The sequence below is a fragment of the Nilaparvata lugens genome, chromosome 7 (genome assembly GCF_014356525.2).
Source record: "Nilaparvata lugens isolate BPH chromosome 7, ASM1435652v1, whole genome shotgun sequence".
Lineage (NCBI taxonomy): Eukaryota > Metazoa > Arthropoda > Insecta > Hemiptera > Delphacidae > Nilaparvata > Nilaparvata lugens.
In genome coordinates, this window is record NC_052510.1 from 49,698,254 (window position 1) to 49,724,325 (window position 26,072).

General features: G+C 34.3%; 4 protein-coding genes across 4 annotated transcripts; 2 read left to right on the forward strand and 2 right to left on the reverse strand.

The window, feature by feature from the left end:
* On the forward strand, positions 1–6,322 carry LOC120352448. The gene is given in 3 exon segments (XM_039433023.1): positions 1–148; positions 151–303; positions 5,620–6,322. Coding segments are annotated over 3 exon segments (897 nt in total). The 3' UTR covers positions 6,216–6,322.
* Positions 6,323–8,047: 1,725 nt separating this feature from the next.
* LOC120352449 lies at positions 8,048–14,855 on the forward strand. The gene is made up of 2 exons (XM_039433024.1): positions 8,048–8,272; positions 13,545–14,855. Exons 1-2 carry the CDS (start codon positions 8,095–8,097, stop codon positions 14,393–14,395), a joined length of 1,029 nt encoding a protein of 342 aa, XP_039288958.1. The 5' UTR covers positions 8,048–8,094; the 3' UTR covers positions 14,396–14,855.
* A 59-nt stretch (positions 14,856–14,914) lies between these two features.
* On the reverse strand, positions 14,915–16,470 carry LOC120352214. The gene is given in 3 exon segments (XM_039431960.1): positions 14,915–15,870; positions 15,873–16,391; positions 16,455–16,470. Coding segments are annotated over 3 exon segments (576 nt in total). The 3' UTR covers positions 14,915–15,829.
* Positions 16,471–16,768: 298 nt separating this feature from the next.
* LOC120352450 lies at positions 16,769–20,677 on the reverse strand. The gene is given in 3 exon segments (XM_039433025.1): positions 16,769–17,651; positions 17,653–18,181; positions 20,544–20,677. Coding segments are annotated over 3 exon segments (654 nt in total). The 5' UTR covers positions 20,638–20,677; the 3' UTR covers positions 16,769–17,620.
* Between the last annotated feature and the right edge of the window lie 5,395 nt (positions 20,678–26,072).

A 26,072-nucleotide genomic window follows, 5' to 3' on the forward strand; every position in this document is an offset into this window, starting at 1 on the left:
ATGTCTGAAAGTAGTTGGGTCACTCCCTTCTCGGTTGTGACACATATTCTCAGGAGGGCAATACGCCGCCATGCTATATGGTACTTGGGCCAACTTTTGAACGCTTTGAGAGTCAATCACTCTCTCGCTAAGTCTCTCTTACTCACCCTCCATGTTCACCATCTCTTTCTTACTTTTATTCTCCAATTTCAACCCCTTTCTCCGTAGAAAGTCTACATCTGCTGGCGGTTAGGCGACCACGTTCTCGTTCTCTCAGAAATAAGTGTCCTCTAGCACTTAAATCACAACACTGGTTTTGGAAAAGTGAGTATTGTAGCCTCGTAAGCTGAAATCTTCTGAGGGATCATTATTTCCAGTGAATCATGGGTTGACTCACAGAGGGATCAATGATTTGATAATATATTTTATCATAATGGTGACAAAACTATATTGGGCTATGTCATTTTTAAAAGTGTGAAATTTATTTCAATTCTTGGTTGTTTGTTTTTCATATTGATTTATATTATTCCTACCTATTAGACACGTTCAGTTCGTGGACCAGAGAGTTGACTATGGGTCGCTTTACCCCTTTCACTTTCACTCTATTATAACGCTACAAAACTAAAGCAATAGCATCCGATAATCAAACTGATTTGTATCCAGATATTTTGTTCAACCAGCAAGCATGCCGTAATTCCAAAATTGGGAATACAGCAGTTAGGCATGCGATGTTGGCTTCCTTCTATCACCACTCACCACCACACCAAAAAAAATAGAGATTAACACTAAAATAAATTGGTCTCCCAAGTGACTCAGTTCAGATACTTTTTACTATGTTTAGGAAGTGTCTAAAGTCGCCTCAAATGACGGTATGTTTTTTAAGATCATCAATCAATCAATCAAATTGAGAACAATACAATGAATACAATGTATGAACCATAGAAATAATAGATAAGCAAAAAATACATAATAAGATTCCAATCAACACATCGATTCTTAAACTGAAGATAACTCGTTTTCAATCTGACAATGATTGCAAAACCTAGGTTTGTGCGCTGGAAATAGATACAATCATTTGCCTTAGAATATGCTATAGCAAAATTATAGAGGATTTACTGAAACATAGGGGAACAACAATGATTCATAGCTTCATATCTTTGATTGAACCAAATGTCAATTAAAAAAAGGAAATTCTGTGAATCTATCAGTAATCATATCCTATATTACCACCCAACAGTGGATATTAGGTCACAAAGTCTCTATAAAAAAAGTGTTAAGAATCCGAATAAATTGTTGTCAAAAAATTAAGCTATGGATAATGGTACAACTTCTGAAAAAATACTCGTTGCGACAGAACTTCTTAAGGAAACAACTTATACTGGTTGCGACACCTTTGCAACTTACGTTCGCAAGTTCATGCAATTGAATAATGGCGGACCAAGCTGGTCCTTCTCAGAGGCTCCCTTCTCCCTCTCTGCCCTAAGGGATCTTATCCCCTAGCCTGATGGATGCAGGGAGAAGGAAGGGACCCCATCAGTAACCCACTGGCAGACTCGATCGCCCTGGGTGCAAGAGTGTGCAGAATGACTTCAGAAACAACCTTGATTTACACAGGCCGAATGCTGACGGCTATAACTTTGCTCAACTTCACCTGAATGCCTTTCAGTACAGACTGCTCTATCCAACTAACAGGTTTCCCCACACTGAGCAAACACGTGCTATCAACGCTTTGCAGTCGATTTTGGCGTTTCCATTAACCTTTTCAAACTCAAAATTCTAAACTATTGAATATTGGTAATTTTTTGCTCTGTAGAATCGGTTGTGTTGAAAATTGTTGGATATAACTTTGTTGTGGAAAATTCATCCAACTAAATTCAGGAAATGACTGAGCATATAATTTACGAACTTCACATTCGCTGGGAAACTAATATATTGAATACATTGATCCAATATGGAATTGTAAATTTTCATCAATTCTAATAGCTTGAAGTATTGAAGTATTGATTTCAGAGAAACTCACTACATATTTTGAATGAATAAACTTGGTATGATTTGGAAGTAAACGGTAAGAAAAAGTGAACTTGAGTTCTCATAGTGTGTGTATTTTTGAGATTGGTTTAGTGAATATTGTTTCTGAGTGACCAAGTACCAGATGTCATATATATATATATATATATATATATATAATATATATATATATATATATATATATATATATATATATATATATATATAGCGAGTTTTTGCAACTTCAGTTGTGTCGCTTCTCGCACCCCAATCGCCATCTTTCCTTATTTATCCAGTCTCCTTCAAAGAGACCTCTACTCTCCATTTCAATGTGGACGACCAGATGTCAACTGTTTTAAATGTTAACAAACTCAGTTCACGTTTGAATTTGTATTTCATATGATATAATTCATCCAGTTCCGTGATGATCTTTCAATCTGATGAAAATTAATTTTTTCGAATAAAAAATATTATAATTTCTCGAGCATTATTTAGTTCATATGTTTATTTTTTCCACCTATTGAATTAGTTTTTTCGAATGTGAGAATATTGATACTGATGGGCACGCATAATAATACCATGACTGCAAAACAAAATATTGAGACCAAAGACCATAAAGCTGCGATTAGACCAAATTTATTAAAAAAATGTTAATAACTAAATCCTTTTAGATTATATTAGATTGAACATAACTTATCATACACATGATGAGCATATGTTTTTGTCAACTTCCGTTCAATCTAATAGAATCTATAAGGATTAAGTTATAACCATTTTGTTAATAACTTTGGTGTAAACCCAGCTTAAAGATGCATACCTCTCTAATGTCTTTGATTGAAACTATAGAACTTATACAAATACAGTAATAGACAGGCTTCTCCACACATCTGTGTAATCACTTGTCAGCTGATTTATGATGAATAATTCTATAGTATGATTTTTACTCTAATATTGGCGTATGAAGGAGGCTCCTTTTTCCTTTTATATTATCCTTGAAATGCAAAATTTCCAAAAACCTTGTATATACGTCGACGCGCAATTTAAAAAGGAACATACCTGTCAAATTTCATGAAAATCTATTACCGCGTTTCGCCGTAAATGCGCAACATATAAATATATAAACATTTAAACATTAAGAGAAATGCCAAACCGTCGACTTGAATCTTAGACCTCACTTCGTTCGGTCAATTATAGTGGGGTATCATAATTAGAACTAAGTTTAGTATTAGCAACTTTTGTATGTATAATATAACAATCATGTATATATTTTGTCAATAAACTCCTCTGGTTGCAATTTATTGGCAATCAGAGAGATTATTATTATTAATCAAAGCGTGCTTGGCTAACAATGTTCTGAAGAATCGATCATAAACACGGCACTGATAATCTACATAAAAGCTTATTCTGAATGAGACTTTGAAAGCTGCAACACAATTTTATGTATTTACGCTATGTAAATGCATAACACTTATTTTTCCAACTCTGGATCATGACAGAAATTTTTCAATTCTAGTTCGGATAATTATCATTGATATTCTATTCTCATTATATATCATGTATGAATTAAAATAAATATTGGATTCTTCAATGTTGTTTACCATCACGAACTGCTTATTATTAAATCACTTTTAGCTATTAGAAAAAACGACTAGCAGTCAGATATTTTACAATAAATGAATTGATCATTCACTGTGACAACGAGATCTTTCGGCAGTTCCACCATCTTCTTGGTTGTCAAAATCAAATATTGAATTGTTTAATTCAAAGTAAAAACGCCAGTCATTTATTTATTTCTTTAGTTTCCTTGGAATCCAACTTAGAGTAGCCATATATTCTCTAGAAGATTTTTCTTCATAGACCACACTGGTGTATTATTCCATAGCTGGTAATCCAACATGCCAATAACACTCTTCAGATGAATAACAGTAGAACGCAAAAGATTTTGTCGAAAATAGCCGCGAGGCTTACAGCTTCAGTATAAATGCATCCAACCGACATTGTTCATCTGTAGTTCATCTCCATCATCTATCAAAACCATTCTAGCTGCTTACTTCGAAGATGTTGTCTTTACTTTTAACTGTTAGCTTGTGTGTAGCAACTACCATTGGAGGCCATGTTGAGTCTCCATTGAGCGTAATCAACTTTTACAGTGAGTAACATAATTTACAGTTTGTTGATTAACATTTTGCTGTATGTTATAAAGGATGCTGTTTGCCATATTTAAGAGTACAAAGATTCAGAATGTCAGGATATTCTGAAAATTTGTGCTATCTCATAATATTATTGTCATTCCCTCCTTAGTTTCAAACACTCCCTCCGTTTTCGAAGTAGTTATTATGAAAACTAGCCTACTTTTATCATGAATGTCAATTCTCAAAATCATTACTTCTGTCATTCAATGGAAATCCAAGGCATATTATAGTTAAATGAAATTCCAATACAATATTTGATAAATTTGGACTGGTTCAAACCTCACATTACTGTCTAAAATGATCAAATTTAAATCTAATGATCCAATTCCTTGGAGGCGTGTCGACACGTGTCGTTCGAGACGCGTCGCCTCTCAGGGATTGCACCTTCAGTGATCACATTTATGTTTAAATTTAAATTTTTTGGATTTTATTATTTGTAAATTAACTGATATCTCGAAAGAATGCAATCGCTATTTTAAAATTTGAAGATTCTACTAACAAACGATTTTGAACTACAATACCTAATCGTTTATGATACACATTGTTTCACTTTTGATTATCCAATATACATGAACAAGACGATTATCATTTCTGATTGTTAATCATTTTTAAAATCCTTCTTTATTCAATTGTATAGGATTCATTATTTATAATTTTGAAAATCATTTGTGGGTTCCTATTAAGGTGCATACAGTTATACGCGCCGCGAACATGAGCAATTCAATTTTAATCAGCTGATTATATCTGTATTTTCACAGAAACGGTAAGACATAGATATAAAAAGCTTGGCTTCATCTGATTGAAAGTGAATTGCTCATGTTCGCGGCGCGTAAATCTGTACGCACCTATACGTTCAACTTACACGTAACATCTTATGTAGACTACTCTTATACATTATAGATCAGTGTTGTCAGTACATTATACATTGTACCAAGGTGATTGAAATATTCATGGATTTTTGGATTCATGATCAGACATAAATATTATATGGATTATGTATTGTATCCATGTATTCATTGAACCAAGGTAGTTAAAATATACATGTATCATGTATTGATGAATGTAGTCAAAACGTAACTGATCAGAGATTGAAAGTTTCCCATCAATGTTATTGCTCATTGTCGAATCCAGTTGTATAATTCTTCCTGATCATATTAGAGATAAGGTGGAAAGTCACTATCATTCATACTCAAATCCGTTCTCCAAATCCATTTTTTTTACTTATCCTCAGTCTGATTATTCGGATGTTTGGGATGCAATTATAAATTGAAAATTGAATTGAATTGAAATTGAGTTGAATTGGAATTGAATTCTCAATGAAGTCAAATAATAAAAATTTAATATTGAGATTATGAATTTGTATACGTCACATCAACGTGAAGGTGGAAGTGACGCTTTCTAGATATCAAAGCTTGTTACTTATCGTAAATCCATTTTCCAGATTCGAAATTCTTCACCCATAATGCTCCGAACCTCCCCGGTTTTGACTTCGACGCTGTGAGCCCATTCTGCTTCGGGCCGTTCTGCGTGAAGTCTCCAGTCTCCAACTACGCCGACTGGTTCAAGACAGGATCACCCCTTCCCTCCGACCTTCACGTCAAGGAGATCTTCCAGAACCCAGTCTTCCTCATCATGAAATCGCTGGAGAACCCAGCCAAGTTCAAGCTGGCCCTCGCCATTGACGGAGTCCAGTCCATCTTCACCGACCCTAACTTCAAGATCTTCAAGGACTTCCTGCAGACGCCCATCGAGAAGAACGCCTTAGTTTTCCCTCCTCACCAGTTCTTCAACACTAGACTGTACAAGTCTCAACTGGACGGCGTCATTCTTCCCCAGATCTTCAACGTCGGACAACTTACCAAAATCGCAGCCAGCTTCAAGCATATTCCATTCGTCGCCTTCTTCGAGAAATCTGACTTTGATATCTACCACTTTGACAGCATCTACGACTTTGGCAAGTTTGCTGTCTTCCCTGATTTTATTGAGCCTGTCGTCGAGAGCCCAGTCCCTGTTCTCATCAAGAACAGCATCCACTAGTCATCCACTTCACTAGCCTTTTTGATACTACTTCTTGTTATTTTTATATTTGAAAATGTTGTGTACCCCATCATCGTTTATAATAAACATTTATTTTTTTAATAACTGTTCTTACATCTCTAATTGATCAAATGGAGATGATTCTCTTATTGAACTTCTGGCTTTTGACTTTGAAGATTGACTTTAGGCTAATGATTTTTCAAAATTTTATCTTTTAACTGATGAATTTATAGTTATCATACTTCGAAATTCACATTTGAATACTTGGGTTTACTGTGACCATTATTATCGTTTCAACTGTTGCTTGTTGTTGGAGTTGAAAACTTGAGTTGGTTGTGGGGATGAGCTGAGTAGTAAATTGAAGAGTTGAGCGTTTTTGTTAAAGTTGAACACCTTGAGTTGATAACCTTGAAACAATTTTCAGAAATAGAACAATACTTTTCCATTATAAATTTTCTGCGGAGACGTTTCCATAAATTTTTGATATAATGAATGTTGGAGAATGACATCTTGTCAGTTTCTTACTAAAAAGCCTCATAAGTAGTCTCTGACAGATGCCTTGCTTATTTTGCTGCTATACAGGATTTCAAATGACAGGTTATTCAGAAACTTCACTCCCACAGACAGTGTTCAGTTTAATATTTCAAGCTTCTAGCAACTTGAAATTGCTAGTTAAATTGAAGTATCAAGCAAGATCTTTCTTCCAGGAATCTCTTGAATTTAATTCTATACGTTAGTGGTATTAAAGGTTGAATAAATAAATGGTGCACATCGTTTATTCACGAATAAATTGAGTGAAATAATTCCGAAAAATATTTATTCCACACTGTTCCGTATTTAAAAGAGAACCACTTTGCATTCGAGGTTCTATTCCATTCTGAACTGACTAATAATAATAAATTTGCTACATAATTATTGTCGTCTTTTTTTCCTTTATGGCTACTAATATGAATGAAAATATTAATCTGAGTACCCTTATAAATTATTTCTTCACTACATGATTCGGCTACTAATGTCACATTCAACTTGAAAACTTTAAAATGGCATTAGTAGCCGAAAATAGTGGCAAAATTATCTATAAGGGTACTGAGATGATTATTTTCATTTATGATTATTATCCTATGAACCATCATATCATTTGTAACATCAAGGTATATTAACTATAAATCAAGTTGTGATGATATCTATTTATTCATTCATCAATGACATAAACACATAATCGATATTTCAATTGTAATTATTGTGTATTCAGAGACAATCTCAACATGACATTATATTCTACTCCGTTTCTGACTCTTCTCAATCATTAGAGGCTACGAAATACTCTTCCAATGTAAGGATAAAGTCTGACTGAATGTGGGTTTATTGAATTCAACTGCTCTCGTAGCATATTATCTGATGCCATCATCAAACCGCGGTTAAATTTGAGCATAAAGAAAATATATTGTATTCAGTTCATGATTGAATTTATTCTTAATGGATAACATATATTTACCTATGATAGCATATCTCATGATATCTGTTATCTGTGATTCATTTATACATGAAATGGGAAATAACGTTCCGGTCCAATATTTGTACAAAATCAATGATTTGAATTAATGCTTATTTTCTACTGATTATTGACAATATGTAAATTATTATTCTGGAAGTATTTTCTGATTAAGAGGCTTTTTCATTTTTATTTGATTAGTGGTAATTATTGAAAAACACAGTTTTTTATATTCTCATCTTAAGAGCTAGTAAAAGGATTGATATTGATAAAGTCCGTTTCATAACAAAACAGTTAATGACATTCATTAGTGGCCTTTGTAAGAGACAGGTTGCACTGTTATCTCACTCCGACCGCAGGCAGATTGTGTCCTAAATATAAATTCAAATGCACAGTAGAATTCTTCGAGTGTTTGTAAACAATCTTCTAGAGTTCGAGCGGAAAGTTTTGTGTTTTCCTGGAGTTGAAATGAAAAACTATTTTTTAATTTTATCTGTTCTGATTTCTTGGTTCACATTAATCAATGGAGATGACATCAGTGTTCCAGAGATTGTACCAACGTACAGTGAGTAGATCCTTGACATTATAAATGAATAGATAACATTTTGTATCAATAACACTAGTATACAAAATTATACACCAACGTTGGGTGATAGGATAGTATTAGAAGGTAACATTTTTCTTTTGGTCGAAAGTCAAACTACTCAATGAAAATATTTATTAATAAGAAGGAGAAGTAGCAGAGGCTTTGGTAATTGAATAAACTTTACAGGAAAACCACAATTACCACATAGTACAAGCTAGAACTGAGAAGTCTTCATTTCAACCGAAAAAAATTTTCAATTCAGTAATATGAATGATTTCAATGATTGGATGATGTGACAATTAGTGATAAATGTCAATCAGGCTAATATATCTATTTGTATTTCAAAACAAATATAGACCTATCAATTGAATTAACAGACAATCAATTTCTTATTGTGATATGACTGATAAGATATAATATCAATTTCAATTGTGTTATGAGGTTTCTATGGTCTATTTTATGGTCTATTCCATTACAATTTACAAGTCCTGTAATACAGTGCTTACTAGGTGAACATTTACATTTAAGCTGTGCAACAGTTTTTTGTAAACTTCAAATTGTAAAAACACATAAAAATATTGATTAAATTGAAATTTATTTCAGTAAGTTACAGAATATTAGAGAGCATAACCATCATGCAACACATTGAGAAGGAATCTACATTTACTTTATGTAGAATCTACAAATCATAATGTAAAATCTACATTTACATTTAATTAATCAATAACTACTTACTATTACTTCTAAAGCATTGCATTGATAAGGGATTCTTCCATGATTTATTATTTATTGGAAAATTCTTCACAATTATTGAGAATTTTGAATAATTGATTGAATGGAAATCATTTCGAACGAGTCTCAATATTCATTATCAGCAATGTTTCGAAAGTAATATTCCAATGAAGTGCGATCAAACGTTTAAAATCAGAGAGTAATGAGAAATAATGATTAGGGTATTGTTAGTGGGATCTAGACGCGACAATGTTGTCGACTTCGAGTGCTGAGTGGGGGCGGGGGAGTAGCGCGGCCTTTTTAAAGAGCCATTCAGACAGACCAATGGTAATTTGAAGTTGGGCAATGCGTCACCAGGCAATAAGCTGGCGCTAATGGATGATAATTTCACCAGCCACCATAAATGTGCGGTCAAACTTTTCCTTTTCAACAAAGCATAAGATCGTTTGTCTACAATGGCCAAGTTTTACTATCTGTGCTTCCTCCTCCCTCTCATCTAACTTACATCTCCATCCTTACCCTCCTTTTTATTTTTCCAGTTCTCCATTTTCTATTTCTTGTTTAGTTCTTTCCCAGTTCCTTCGTTTTTCCACCAATTCATATCTTGTCCTTGTTTTCACCGTTCTCTCTTACATTTCACAATTTTTCATTTCTTTCTCAGTTCTGTCCTTCATCTTTCTTCCCACCACCCACTAGGACTTTATCCTTGTCCCCTTTCCCTCTGTTCTCTCCCACATTCATACTCAATTTTCTCAACTCATTCAAAATAAATTTATCGTTTCCTACAATTCATGTCTATTCTTCTCCCTCATAGGGTTGTGTGGCAGAGAGGACCTGGAGTCCTGACTTCGCCCTTGATAAAGGTAATTAATCAATCAATCATTCGCTTCACTTCGTCCATTTTCAACATAAAGCTTTAACGATCACCAAGATTATCGTCTTCTCTTCTTCCCAAAAAATGTTCAAGATTTGTGAATGTGTATCCTCACTAATTTGCATTCTTCACATCCAGTCTACGTTCTATCACAGATTACGATGTGTATTTCACTGTAAATGATGAATTCCTTGACGTTGCATGCATTTGGAATACCTTTAAAACTTAGTGTTAGATGCACATCGTTGTATCTACTGGAGTTTGATAGTACTGTATCAATAATATCATAGAGAAAGGATAAGCGTAATTTTTGTTTGTCTCTGATAATATCTAATAGTTTTTTTTATTATTCTCCAGTAGTACTATTCTCTACTTCTATCTCATTTATCCTCTCTCCTGAAACCCCTTCATTCCAATAATCCTTCCTAATTGATGAGCATCCACCGTCCTCTTTATTCATATTTTTGTCCACTATCTCTTTCTTTACTGTCGAGTGAGTATTTATTTATCCATTTATTCAGTCACGTACAATTATCACACTTATGTGAGAAGGCACAACAGACTTATGCCCAAAACTGTCCTTTCTCAAATTTTTACTACAGTACAAAATTACATTTTAAGTTGAGCTACTATCACTTATTAAAATAACAATTTACGCTACAAAAAACTAACAAATCATCAATAAAAATGAGATATCTTGAATGACTGAATCTCACAGAATTAGAAACAATAATCCAAAATATGTAGATTCCGAATAAAACTGGAAAATGTTGAACCAAAAACTTCTCCTTAATCTTCTCAGTCATCACTTTCTTCATCCCTTTCTTCTACTTAGACCCTACAGACTTCTAACATAATCTTTTCTTCATTTCTCTTCAATTTATCTGCTGCCTTTTGCTTCCCCCCTTCTCTCTCTAGTTTCCCACTTATCATACTCTTCATTCCTCATCCTTGTGTTCTCTCCCACTACACCGTCTCTCCTCATCATAATCTCCTTCTTCCTTCGTTCTCCAACATCCACTTCACATCCCCTAAACACAATCTACTTCCTCTTCCCCTTTCTATCACAACGTGGGATCTCTCAGCAACCAGAAACAAGAGTGAAATATTCGACAACATCCAGTCGAATGTACAGAGAAAGCTGCATACTGCATACGAGTAGTCAGTCAGTCACGGCCTTCAGGGATCGGGCAATAAACGAAACCTTAAACACTGTTTGCTGAAGTTGGCCGCGTCGGGGAATTTGGCCAAGTCCGTTCGTGGACTTCTAGATTGACACGGTGCACACAGAGGCAGCTTCCCAGGGCTAATTTCGTCAGTCTGCCGGGTACAGAACTTGTGATAGATCATTCACAAAGGCCACACTACACACTACTCTCCGAAACGAGTTTCTAGTCCGCTGAGAGATGGCCAAACGCGATAAGACGACACCGTGTTGCCTAAAATACAGTGTGTCACATAAATATAGTGTGAGTACAGAGTGCCACATATGTATGGTGCATCATCAGTCCACGGTCGCCATCTTGCTCCAGTGTGATTCACTTGAATCTGTCAGCTTCCCTTGTTAATATCATAATCCTTTCCCATCTAACCAATGCTGATACTATGGAGTGAATCTCACTATACCTTTGGCTCCAGTGTAATTCACTTTGAACAGTCAGTATTCCTTGCCAATAACACAAATGCTTGCCATTCAGCCAATGCTGATACTATGAAGTGAATATAACCATAGCTCACTACTGTGTTTTATGCTCGCTCAACTGGGTCAAGTACTAGAGTTTAAATTGGAGCATATAGTTCCTGTCAACACAATCTACAACATTGATACTCACATGCACCGACAACAGAAATATGAGTCATCAGTCTCGTACTTTATCACGTGTGTAATCATATAGCAGAGTAGTGTAATGTTAGTCTCGGGGTAATGTACTTTCAGTCTCGTCAGTGGATATTTTGTGATGATAAATTGATGGATGGTGTGATAAGAATGATGTTCCACCTGCAAGAAGTGGGTTAATTGGATATTTTTGGTTGGTTGACAGGAATATTTATCATACATAATTGAAGAATATACAAGTAGTAAAATATTCCGTACTCAAGTGCATGAGATTGTAGAATATACTCAGTGCATAATTTGTGCATATATTTCTCATTATGAACTATTCTTATCGTGATCCTATGAAGGATTTATGTTTATTTTAGAGTGTTATTATTATTTTATTAATTCAAATACAGATGATTTATAGCCATACTTTTTGTGTAGTTGAGAAGTTGATATTGTGGTAATTATTCATATTGAATGAAAAAAGACTAAGAAATTGTCAAAAAACCACTGATTTATTGATAATTAGAAAGACCGGTTTCGGTTATTACACCATATATAAATTGAATGGTGTAATAACCGAAACCGGTCTTTCTAATTATCAATAAATCAGTGGTTTTTTGACAATTTCTTAGTCTTTTTTCATTCAATTTATAGCTATTATAATATTTACTATATCGGGGCACCGAGCTTCGCTCGTTATTTTTATTCATTGATAAACACAACACAACTCTCTAAAATGATCGAGTTTATATTTTACAGCTGGCTATACGTCAGCTTATGAATTTCGGGGATGCGATATTTTAATTTTCCAAAGAATCACTCGCTCACTTTTTACTATATCCACAGATGTCGAAAGTCTCAGCTGTTTCAGCCAAGGATGAATTATCTTTTTAATGTTGTTCAGCGAGTTTTCCCAAGGATGAAACCTAGTGCAATCGAATTTTTATATCATAAACCTACTATGTTCCAAATTTCGTGAAAATCGTTTTTGAGATCCGGTGAAATACAAACATATTATAAAAATCCAAACATATAAACAGAAGTTGCTCGTCGAACATAAATAACCAGAGAACCAGATTTAAAAATATAAACAGATAAACAGAAATTGCTCGCTTAATATAATAGGATATATAACAGTGATGAGATTCTATTTGAGTGGAGCATTTTTGCATTTGTTGAAATTGGCAATAAATATGTCAGATATTAGTATGAAACAGAGTCATGAGATAGTGAATTGGAAAGTAATTATTACTCTTGTCTTGTTAGGCATAGTTTTATAGTGGGAAGAATGACAAATTGAATTTGCAGTAATTCCAAGCATAAAATATTTCTCCTCCATTCTACATAGTTTGCAATGTATCTATGTCCACTCCATTTTTGCTACTTGCTTGAACTCATCATCAACAAATATTACTATTTTGAAATGATTGTAGTTTACGCAATGGTAGCTTTATCACAATCCCAGTTTGAACCATCAGCTGTTCCAATTGAAACACATCATAATAAATACGATAATAGATCCTGGACTAATTTAAAACATCGTTTAAACTGCTATTAAAAATACCGGACTCTTAAACTACGAATTATTGTAGTTTTTGCAATGACAGTTTTACTACAACCCTTGTTTGAATCATCAGCTGAACCAATTGGAACACGCTATGATGTATACGATAATAGCTTGTGTATCAATTCTGTGTATAACTTGTGTATACGATTCTGTATCAATTTAAACGTTGTTTTACTATTGGATTGCTATTACGTTGGATTGCTATTCATCATACTGGCCTGATACAAGTTAAAATTATTGTTTTTTGCTGCAGGTATCGGCAGGATATACCTAGACGACGCAAGCCCACTCCAGTCGGGTCCCATCGCTCAGTCCGAGTTCCGACTCCCGAGCAGCAGCCACGGCCTTCTAAACGCCTTACTTCGAGAAACCACCCTCGAGCAGCTCTATCGACGACCTGTCTTCGTGGTCACCAAGTCGTCGAGCAATCCTAATCACCTCGATGTTGCCTTCGCGTCATCAGGCATCCAAACCGTTCTCACCGACCCCAGCTTCGGCTACATCCGTTCTTTCCTACAGTCACGTGACCCCAAGTCAGCTGTCATCTTCGATTTCAGCAGTTTTTTCAACGCCAGATTACTGAACCACGAAGTTGAGCGGTTCGTTTTTCCCAGCGATTTCCATTTCGCCGACTTCACTAAGCTGGTTACGGCTTCTAGACTGATTCCTGTGGTGGCTGTTTTCAGAAGGCCGGACTTTGAGGAGCTGAGGTTTGATCATATTTATCAGCTCGGTAACCTTGCCGTTCATCAGGAGTTCATTGAACCTGTGGTGACCACAGAAGCGTCTTTTATTAATCCATTGTCTGTGGGTCCGTCATCTGTGAATCCGGCACTTTCTAATCCGTCACCTGTTAATCCGGCACCTACGAATAATTTACCTATGAATCCATCAAATGTTAATCCGACACCTATGAATAATTTACCTATGGATCCATCAAATGTTGATACAGCACCTATGAATCCATCAAATTTTAATCTGCCACCTACGGAGGCTATGGATCCATCACATGTTAATGGATCACCTATGGATCAATCAATTTTGAATCCGTCAAATGTGAATTCGTCACCTATGGACCCATCACTTGTGAACCCACCTCACTGAACTCGATAGAGAAATTATAGTGAATTCCATGACCTCTGGAGAGCTTGTACATCAGTAATTGTTATTGTACCTTCTGGGACACTTGTGATTACCATTATTAGTTATTGTGATGAATTATCAGCTGACCACAGGTCTCCAGACAGCATGAAGTACACTATGGCCTTTGTTAATCATGTTTGAATGAGTCAACCAGGGTGTATAGAATGTAATGTTACATTCTATGCTCTCTGGAATATACTGGTAGTTGAAGCCATCTTTATTATCACATTATTCTAGTAGAAATAGAAGTGTATGATACAAAATATCATCTTTTCAACAAAATATACATCCGAGATACTTGACAGTGGTTTGTGATTGCTGAAGGAAAAAATTGGGTTGTTTTCAGTTTAACCTTGTACTTGCTCAAATATTTTTTGTATTTTTATCAGTGTTATGTTGAAATAAATTTATTGATCCAAAACCCCGAAGTTCTGTACGCTCCAAATATTTTTATTCGCTGGCGCAAAACCTTGGTTTTTGGTAATCGGGTTTTGAGAAGAGAGAAATACAAGATTAGAAAAATAAAAAATAATTTTATTCTCTCTGGAACTGTATTTACATCTTATTTACGTTCGTGTAAATCTTCGTAATGAATGTGAAGTCTACTTATATTTAACGAAGGTTCAGATTGGATTTTATCTCATAAGTAATACAAAACATAATACTTGTGCTATTTAAAATAAATATAAATGATTTTAAATTGATGAAATTGAATGAATATAAATGATGAAATTTAAATGATTCTATCACAACATGTTTGACTTGAAAATGGCATCAATGTCCGAAACATGTCGTGATAAAATAATTTAAAAGGGTACGGAGATTTATATTTCTATTTATATTAAGAGTAACCCTAAAGATAAAAGCCTTGTGCTATTTATATTGTATTTCTGAAGTTTATTACATAACATTATTTATTTGAAAATTTATTAAGAAACACGAGAATGATTATTTCATCAATAGAATATAATATTAAAAACATTCAAGCTGCTATTTGGAATTTAATCCTCAATTAGAAATTTTATTCTCGATCAATTGAGAATTGATGGAAGACAAATTATTGCTTGATTCTTCTACAAAATAGTTTGATATGTAAATTATGAAACATACCTCCTAATCCAATTCAAATTCCAAGAATCGATATGATAGATTCGATAATCGAAATGTTGGAGCTGAACAAGAAGCTTCAAGAAACCTTTTTTGTTTTAACACAACCATGAACTAAATAAACATATATGGCTTAAATCTGTGATACTACCTAGGTTTGGAAATTTCAAGAGTTAAGTAACTATTTTTATCAGTCTCTTTGAAACTACGAATTGGAACTAAGAAACCTGAGCTGTATTGAGTGTAGGAATAAATTAATTGTTTGGAAAAGAATTAGAGGATTGAAACTTAGTAAAATACAGGGGAGCTGGTGTGTGGGATGCTGAACAACGAGGAACGGGCTCAATTATATCAGGGAACACATTCAGTTTGGCAAACTGTTTGACGCTGTGGAAATTGAATTTCTCAAAATCGGCCGATTCGAAGAGTGCCAGCACGGGAATCTCGTCGCTGTTGTGAGCCAGCAGATGAAGGTCGGATATCTTGAAGTTGTCGGGGAGAATGAACTTGCAGACGGGCGTGTGCGAAAGATGCGCGTTGTAGAAAATCTTGGGCGAGTAGAAAACTGCGGACTTTGGGTGGGGTGTGAGCAGGAAATCTCGCAGAGTTTTGAACATTCCTTGTTCGAAGATGGAGTTGATGCCTTGGGGCGCCACATAGGCCAGCAGGACTGTGGGATCCAGCTCGGATTTGATGAGGATGATGGATGGGTGGGCGATGAGAGCTTCCTTCAAGCAAGCTTCGGTCGACGCACACGAATGCTTGAAGTAGTTCTTCACCAGGAATGGGTTGATTGGTGCATTCCTGAAGTCACCTGGTAAGACCTCACTGCCGAAAAAGTCCTGGTGGGCTGCGAAAATAAATCACAATCTATTATCACTCAAAATACTTTTGTATTGTATAGTGTATATACTGGTAGTTGAAGCCATCTTTATTATCACATTATTCTAGTAGAAATAGAAGTGTATGATACAAAATATCATCTTTTCAACAAAATATACATCCGAGATACTTGACAGTGGTTTGTGATTGCTGAAGGAAAAATTTGGGTTGTTTTCAGTTTAACCTTGTACTTGCTCAAATATTTTTTGTATTTTTATCAGTGTTATGTTGAAATAAATTTATTGATCCAAAACCCCGAAGTTCTGTACGCTCCAAATATTTTTATTCGCTGGCGCAAAACCTTGGTTTTTGGTAATCGGGTTTTGAGAAGAGAGAAATACAAGATTAGAAAAATAAAAAATAATTTTATTCTCTCTGGAACTGTATTTACATCTTCTTTACGTTCTGGTAAATCTTCGTAATGAATGTGAAGTCTACTTATATTTTACGAAGGTTCAGATTGAGTTTTATCTCATGAGTAATACAAAACATAATACTTGTGCTATTTAAAATAAATATAAATGATTAAAATTATTTTAAATTGATGAAATCACAACATGTTTGACTTGAAAATGGCATCAATGTCCGAAACATGTCGTGATAAAATAATTTAAAAGGGTACGGAGATTTGTATTTCTATTTATATTAAGAGTAGCCCTAAAGATAAAAGCCTTGTGCTATTTATATTGTATTTCTGAAGTTTATTACATAACATTATTTATTTGAAATTTATTATGAAACACGAGAATGATTATTTATCAACAGAATATAATATTAAAAACTTTCAAGTTGCTATTTGGAATTTAATCCTCAATTAGAAATTTTATTCTCGATCAATTGAGAATTGATGGAAGACAAATTATTGCTTGATTCTTCTACAAAATAGTTTGATATGTAAATTATGAAACATACCTCCTAATCCAATTCAAATTCCAAGAATCGATATGATAGATTCGATAATCGAAATGTTGGAGCTGAACAAGAAGCTTCAAGAAACCTTTTTTGTTTTAACACAACCATGAACTAAATAAACATATATGGCTTAAATCTGTGATACTACCTAGGTTTGGAAATTTCAAGAGTTAAGTAACTATTTTTATCAGTCTCTTTGAAACTACGAATTGGAACTAAGAAACCTGAGCTGTATTGAGTGTAGGAATAAATTAATTGTTTGGAAAAGAATTAGAGGATTGAAACTTAGTAAAATACAGGGGAGCTGGTGTGTGGATGCTGAACAACGAGGAACGGGCTCAATTATATCAGGGAACACATTCAGTTTGGCAAACTGTTTGACGCTGTGGAAATTGAATTTCTCAAAATCGGCCGATTCGAAGAGTGCCAGCACGGGAATCTCGTCGCTGTTGTGAGCCAGCAGATGAAGGTCGGATATCTTGAAGTTGTCGGGGAGAATGAACTTGCAGACGGGCGTGTGCGAAAGATGCGCGTTGTAGAAAATCTTGGGCGAGTAGAAAACTGCGGACTTTGGGTGGGGTGTGAGCAGGAAATCTCGCAGAGTTTTGAACATTCCTTGTTCGAAGATGGAGTTGATGCCTTGGGGCGCCACATAGGCCAGCAGAACTGTGGGATCCAGCTCGGATTTTATGAGGATGATGGATGGGTGGGCGATGAGAGCTTCCTTCAAGCAAGCTTCGGTCGACGCACACGAATGCTTGAAGTAGTTCTTCACCAGGAATGGGTTGATTGGTGCATTCCTGAAGTCGCCTGGTATGACCCCACTGCCGAAAAAGTCCTGGTGGGCTGCGAAAATACATCACAATCTATTATCACTCAAAATACTTTTGTATTGTATAGTGTATATACTATATAAGACTGTATATACAGTCAGTACAGAACAGTATATACAGTACAGTGAGGAATTTAAAAATTGCTACTGTAGTGGCTACAGTCATATAAAAAGATAGCATAAGAAATATCCCATTGTATAGGTCGTTTTTGTTTCAAAATTCAAGCCGAATTTTGTTAATTCAAGTCAGTCAATACAGAACATTATATACATTACAGTGAGGAATTTTAAAATTGGTACTGTAGTGGCTATAAGCATTTATAAAAAGATAGCATAAGAAGATATCCCATTGTATAGGTCGTTTTTGTTTCAAAATTCAAGCCGAATTTTGTTAATTCAAGTCAGTCAATACAGAACATTATATACATTACAGTGAGGAATTTTAAAATTGGTACTGTAGTGGCTATAAGCATTTATAAAAAGATAGCATAATAATATATCCCATTGTATAGGTCGTTTTTGTTTCAAAATTCAAGCCGAATTTTGTTAATTCAAGCCAGTCAATACAGAACAGTATATACATTACAGTGAGGAATTTTAAAATTGGTACTGTAGTGGCTATAAGCATATAAAAAGATAGCATAAGAAGATATCCCATTGTATAGGTCGTTTTTGTTTCAAAATGCAAGCAGAATTTTGTTAATTCAAGCCGATTACTGACGACTACTCTGTATTAGTACTGTTTTGGTCGGCACAGTATGTGAGACTACCATAATAACTTCACAAGAATGAACTGCTGAGACTATCGGCTTGATCCGAGTTAACAGTGAAATTTGAAACATAAACGCCCTGTACCGTGGGATATTTTCTTATGCTAAGTTGTGTCGAAGCTATGAGTTATTTTCCATCTTCTGTCAAAGATTGAGTCAACTGTATATGATTTGACTCGAATACTTCTAATAAGTTCATCCATTCGATTCAGATACAAATAGTAATGATTTAAAAAGTGATTTGATTTAATTCCAATAATTCATCTATCTGATAGATACATAATAGTTTAAATTATATTATGAACTTGAATCTATGTCTTAGAATAAGTCAGTCTTGAATGATAAATCACTAGAAATCGGATTCAGGTCTGTTGAAAATAATATTTTCTGAACGCTATGCTGTTGAATTAATTTTTGAATATCATTCTTGCACAGGACACATTGTTCACATTTATCCAATCATCCGTGAATCAATGATTCAATAAATATGTCTACTGATAACATGATAATTAAATAGTATGATCCTTCCGTATTCGTCTCAATACAACAGAAGAGGAATTGGGTAGGTCTATTGATGTGAACGGAATTAGTTGTAAATTGTCTCATATTCACAAGAATAGCTGATTGAAATACACTTGAAATAGGTGAGTATCAACGTTAATTTGTTTTTATTGAAGCTCGACCTTACTGTTACTGTATTTGGTTAATATTTGCACAACTATTGACGTGAATAAAATTAATGATAATTCATTCCAGTTCTCTATACAACTCAAACCCTCAAAAAATGTTCATGATCAAAACTTCCTCATAATTGATCGATCTCTCTAATATTTTTTAAATCCTAGAACTTAGAAACATCTCTAATATTATTGCAGATGAGACAACTTTCCCATGTATAAGTTTTTGATTTTAGTTGAATAACGTAATTGATGAATAAATAATATTTCGTGAGAGAGTGATATGAATAAGAAGTAGTTGAAATATTGGTAGTTGTAGAATATAGCAGTAGTAGAAAATTTTAAAGTAGTTCTGATCCTTTCAATGAACAATTCTTGCAAAATAGAAAAATTAATCAATGAGAGGCAGAAATGATACAATATGTGCATTATTGGTGGATCAATTTCAAAAATGGAATAATTTTGGACTCAGGAAAAATATCATTCAAACTTGTATTTCTTTATGATTGAAACATTTCGAAGTGATGCTCTTATTCATTTACTAAAATTGTGTTAGCAATATCACTCCAATAGCGTTTCCTGATCACATAACAAATTGAATAGAATATCGTGGGATTATACATTCATACAATTAGTCGTACAGTGTTAAGTTAAAGAGACGTTGAATTGAAATACTGTTCATAATAATGCAACGCAATCAAAATTCTAAATCCATTGGGAATTGAAAAGTGAATTGAATAAAATTCCTCGAAAACAGTGGTTTCAATTCGCCTTCATTATAATCTCAAATTTAGTATAATTATTATGAAAATCTCAAAATGAGATTACTTTTACTGTTAAATGTATAATTTCCATGCATTCTCTAGTCACTAGTCCTTCTTTTATCCAATTCACGAATCATAAAAACCTTATAATCATCAATTACTTACTGAATACATCTATGGTGCTGACCGGGTTGAGGTCATGGTGTTCAATAGCATTCACTGAAGCTGTGAAGAGGAGGGAAGCTAGTAAAGTAAACATGTTGTTCGACTGTCAAGGATGCTGGATAATTACTTGCGAACTGATTTCACCCGCTGCTTTTATAGTATTTTTGGCATTTCAGAAAACGCAATAAGTTAAATGAGTGTACGCCTGAGGCCCCTAATAACAGCGGTTCATCTATTACTTTTGCAATTATCTTGCCGTAATAAGTTAGAATCACTGAAGAAATATAACGACTCGAATGGAACTATGGTTTGATAGTATGGAGAGATTTTATCTTCAAACTATGGCTAAATATAGCTACTCAATGTCTGTTTATCTTTATAACAAAATTTGTACCGTAATTAAGAATTAAGAATAAGAATTAGGTGAATGATAACGGAGCTAAGATAATAATATTCAATTTTGATATTTATTCATTTATTTATTTTTAACAATATGTGAGCATACGGGAAAACCCCAAAAATTGATCCCCAATTAAAAAAATTACAATAATCACTTTAGAAAGAAATTGAAAATCGATAGGAAGAAACAAGGAAAAGAACTATTTTATATTGGTGAAGAAAAAATGTTATGGGAAACTAAATATACTGAATACTAGAGACTTTGACTATACTATTTACTAGAAACCATTTAAAATATGGGAAAATAATAAGAGAGGAATCAAGAAATTACAAATAACATTCCAAGAATGATGTGAATAAATATATCTTCTTCTTCTTCCTCTTCTTCTGGTGCCTATCCGAATGTTGGCAATCATAACCTTGTTGACAGCCGCTCTAAAAAGTTCCGGGGTGGACACTGCAAACCAAGTTCTTTAACCAGGAAATTCGTCTCCTACCAACACCTCTCCTGCCAAGAACTTTATCCTGTAGTACACATTTCAACAACTGGTAGTTATATTATATAATGCAGAGAATTAAGAATAACAATGAGGTGAATGATAACAGAGCTAAGAATAAAAAGAAGTCAACTACTAAATATGGTACTCTATGTAAGTTTATGAGGTCTACCGTGGGAAAAATAGGTGTCTTCATTCTTATCTTACACTATGGTATATTACTGCTTGTCAGGCTATGGTAATTGATGAGAGAATGTTTTGCAAAAAAAATCAATAAATCAGAATTACAGATGAAGCTGGAAGACGATAAGAGAATGAAGTGCAGTAACGATGAGAGAATTGCGAAGGAATGTAGAAAAATTTACAACTTTGTTAAAAATTATTGCCCAACGAGTTTGCAATATCATTTGTAGAAATTGTACCCTTCAAAAGAGTTTATTATATGCGTTCTCAAGAATTCATCTGTTGAAATTCGACTACTGTTGATTAACATCATCTTTGAATAGTGTGTACAAGAAATGGAAATTTAATTACCAGCATTCTCAATGCTGTAGAGTTTAATCAATTATATTGTTGGATGTTCTTGCATAAATGAATCGGAATCAACCTGCCCATGCTCATCAATTTCAATACGATCATAATATTTCCCCAGTGGATTAAATCCGATTCCAGGTAGACTATAAAAATAATCAAATTTAGAGGTATTCCCGCACAAAGATAATTCTCAACGATATCCGTAATATCATTCTGCTATGAATTTCCGCTTCCACGAAGCATGAAAAAGTAACTAATTGAATTGGAACTGAATGATATTGAATTTTGTCTTTGTGTTGGGAATTGTATGCAATAATTTCATCGTTAATTAAACAGACATCACAAATTTTCCATCATCATATTTTGCAGCCTATGCAATAGAGCTGATTAGAATATTCAAATTAGTGTTCGTTGTAAGAGAGACATTTTATTCAAACACATTGGTGGTATTAATTTCTATCAAGTTTAGAGCTCTAATCAGCTTCAATTGATATTAATTGTATCTCTCAAACCTTTGAAAGTTTTAAACAATATGGTTTCCCAATCAATCGGTAGTATATGAAATTCGAATTCTTGAACAAGAGTAGTATAAGAGTGTTAGAGTATTGGAGTTTTACAATGATGATCACGAACAAATCACTTCATAGATGAATAATTTATTTCTCATAATAATATACATTTCATTTATTAATATATATCACTTTATAGATGAATGACATCTGATTGGTGCAGTGCAGTGATACCCAAAATGCAATTCATACTAAATATGCATAATGTTCACTCCATTTTAATTTGTATACTATGTAAGCATATGAGTAGGCTACTCATTTCAAGAAGGAAAAATTGCTTTTAAAATGAAGTTAACTGAACATTTTATTTTACTTCTACTACTGTACTTTGTCAAGTTTATTATTAAGTTATTTACTTATCTATTGTACCTAAGTATTTAGTATAATTTATAATTTCATTCCTGTTTTTGTATAGTTATATTTTCATTTTATTTTAATGATGTGATGTGCTTTTTTGGCGAAATAAATTCAATCCAATTCAATTCAAACTTGGGTAATATTATCTATGAAAAATGATTTCAATGAGAAATGTTTACTAATTCAATTAATGACATCGATTACAAAAACCAATAACTTGATAAATTACAAAATATAATATTCAAAGTAAATAAAATGAAAAATTTATCATAGTTGAAACCATTAACCTTGAACCCAATACGAGAACCAATGACTTGAAAAGTTTATATATCATGTTCAAAGTACGTGAAGTACGAAAGTTAATACAGTTAACCATCATCCTCAAACCAATCGCAAAAACCAAATCTTGTTAAGTTTTGAAATATCATATTCAAAATAGTGCACAAAAGTTGATACAGTAGACTCGTTATTATTTCAAATTTCGATAAAATTTAGAGTGAGAAATCAGCTTTTTCAATGGTAGATAACAAGTTTTGAAACATTACATTCAAAGTAACTGAAGTACAAAAATATATAACCTGTCCTGTGAATTATTATGAATTCAAATTTCAAATTCAAATTCAAATATTCTTTATTCCATACAAAATACAGATTACATTGTAATACAGAGCAAGCTTAGTTGATATACAAAGCAAGCAATTGAGGAAGCTTAATTGAAAAAAAAATGAAAAGAAGAATCACGAAATAACTATTTGTTCAATGAAAAATCTAATATTTGACGTATTGGAATAGTACTATATTCCGCAGCAAATCCACACTTGGAGGGGAAATTCCCGTGGCATAATAATTAGACAATTGAACCGAGCTCTCCTCCAATTATCTCACTTCCTCCTGCTGTTCCGCTGTGGAAGCGCAGCTTAGAGCAGAGAGGGTGGAGCAGAGAAAGACGTGAGGAATTCCAAGGTGTTGAGAACAAGAGTGGCGTAATTGGGATGTTAGGAGGGTTGCCGTATTCACAGGATGAAAGAGGGTGAAATAAGAAGAGCGTCGTCATTCCGGAGCAGGTTGAATACCCTGTATTAGGGAAACCTCGTGGATAAGAAAGGGAATGTCTGTGGAGAGGAATTCCAGGAGCTTCAGCAGCTGACGCAAGAGTTTATCAGAACAACCATGTGGATGGATTGTGGAAATTAGCTGGTTGCCTCAACAACACGACAAAGGCAGCTCGATGCTCTCCTCAATGTCTTTCTTTTCCTGTTCCCCTCTACTCATTCATCTTAACGTTCTGCACTGCATGTTCGCACATTGCCCTTCGTAGTTTCCATGTGGTTGGCTGGAATTCATCTTCAGAATGGAATCTGCCTACTGTACAAGAAGCGAGTGGAGGATTTATGCTGGGCTCCAGAGAATTATTCACTAATTAAAGGAATAATAGTGGGGATAGTAGTGATAACTGATTATTTCAGAAGAATCCAAGAGTTAGGAAAAATCCAAAAAACCATTCTATAATAACAGGGATAATGGTTAATGACAGGGATTGTCAGTCATACCTGTCACCTGTCACCCCTCTAACACCTGCTGGCAGCCTGCAGGCTTGCCAACAGCTAGCATAAAAAATTCAGATATTTAAACATTCAAACATTTGAACATATTTCTTTTTTGTGCTTCAGAAGAATCCTGGGTGAAGGCTGGGTGTACACTAGTTGGTCAAGACAAGACTAGTCACGTTTAGTCACGTTTAGTCACAATACTTCACATAGTTGACATGTCATTTCGCAATGACTAATCAGTGTGAGTTTCGTCATAAGTATCAATGTGAAGTATTGTGACTAAACTTGTCTGATCCTGTGTTGTCTAGTCTTGACTAACTGGTGTACGCCTGGCCTTACAGTTCTTCATATTTCTGCATTGGAACTGAAAGGTGAATCCTTAGATGAGTCTTCTACATTTATTAATGTCAAGATGGTATTTTAGTAGCCCCTTGTGATTGCTGAAACTTGAAAAAATTTATTCATTTAGCGTATGGCAGATACACAACACATATAAAGCTCATAGTCTCAAATGTCTACATATACACTATATTTTTTCAATTTCTTTAAGATGTTGTGTAGTTTTTGGTCAGGAGAACATAAGTTTGTCTGACCGCCATTATTTGCTAGTCCATTCAGCGTTACCCAATGTGCACCATGGAGGCGAACTAGCGTTACACATATTCAAGTAAAAACTGATTGCTGGAACATTTTTGAGGTTAAAGAAGGTTGAAACTCAATTTTCAATTTTCCCAGAAAAAAATAGCATTTTCAAAATTATCTTCACCATTACAAATATCCAAAATTGCTTCAAATTGTGATTCATCACTTGAAAAAATGAACAATATTGAATGAGGAAAAGGTTAAAATCAATCTGTGCAGGTTATAGATCTATTCATTGATAGATAATAGTTAAAACAAACCATGGTGACATAAAATGGTTGGAAAGCTAATCTTGATAGAAAAGCTGCCATTTCTTTCCAGGTTGAGAGTGTCATTCTGAAGTGATACTGTTAAATCACAGACAAGAACTATTTCTTCTTCAATATAGATCAATACCTAATTATTCCGGACTATTGACGATGAGGATGCTATCTTACGCGATCAAAGCATTCCTCTTCTTCCAGAATTCTTCCTCTCTCATTCTCTTCCCCTTCTCTGTCACTCTTTCTTCCACCCTCGCAGACACCATTCAATTGCGCTGGCGAACTTTCATTTTCCCATCTAATCGTACAGCTCCAATTCTTTTTGTTTCGATCGCGTCTTTCCAATCTATTTTCCCCTATCACTTCCTCAATCGCCTTCGCCGTCTTCTTGTTGATTCTATTTCTTTTCCACGTCCAATATTGTCGATGTCTCATTTCTTTCCAGCCTTCGGCTTCAATTGCTTTTTCTCTCCTTTGTAAAAAAGTTACGTCAACATTAACAGCGGAAAGATACGCCTCAAAGACAAATAATAATAAATGAATAACAGCAACTTCTTCAGCGACTGAAGATCGCACTGGTTATCTGACAGAGAAAACTCAGGCGTGCTTCTGCTGTTTGTTTTTGTAAAGTTATCTAAAATATTATAAAAGGTGTCGAATTGTGATAATGCAGATAACAATTCCATAGAATCACTTCCAAAATGTTCTTGTTCCACCT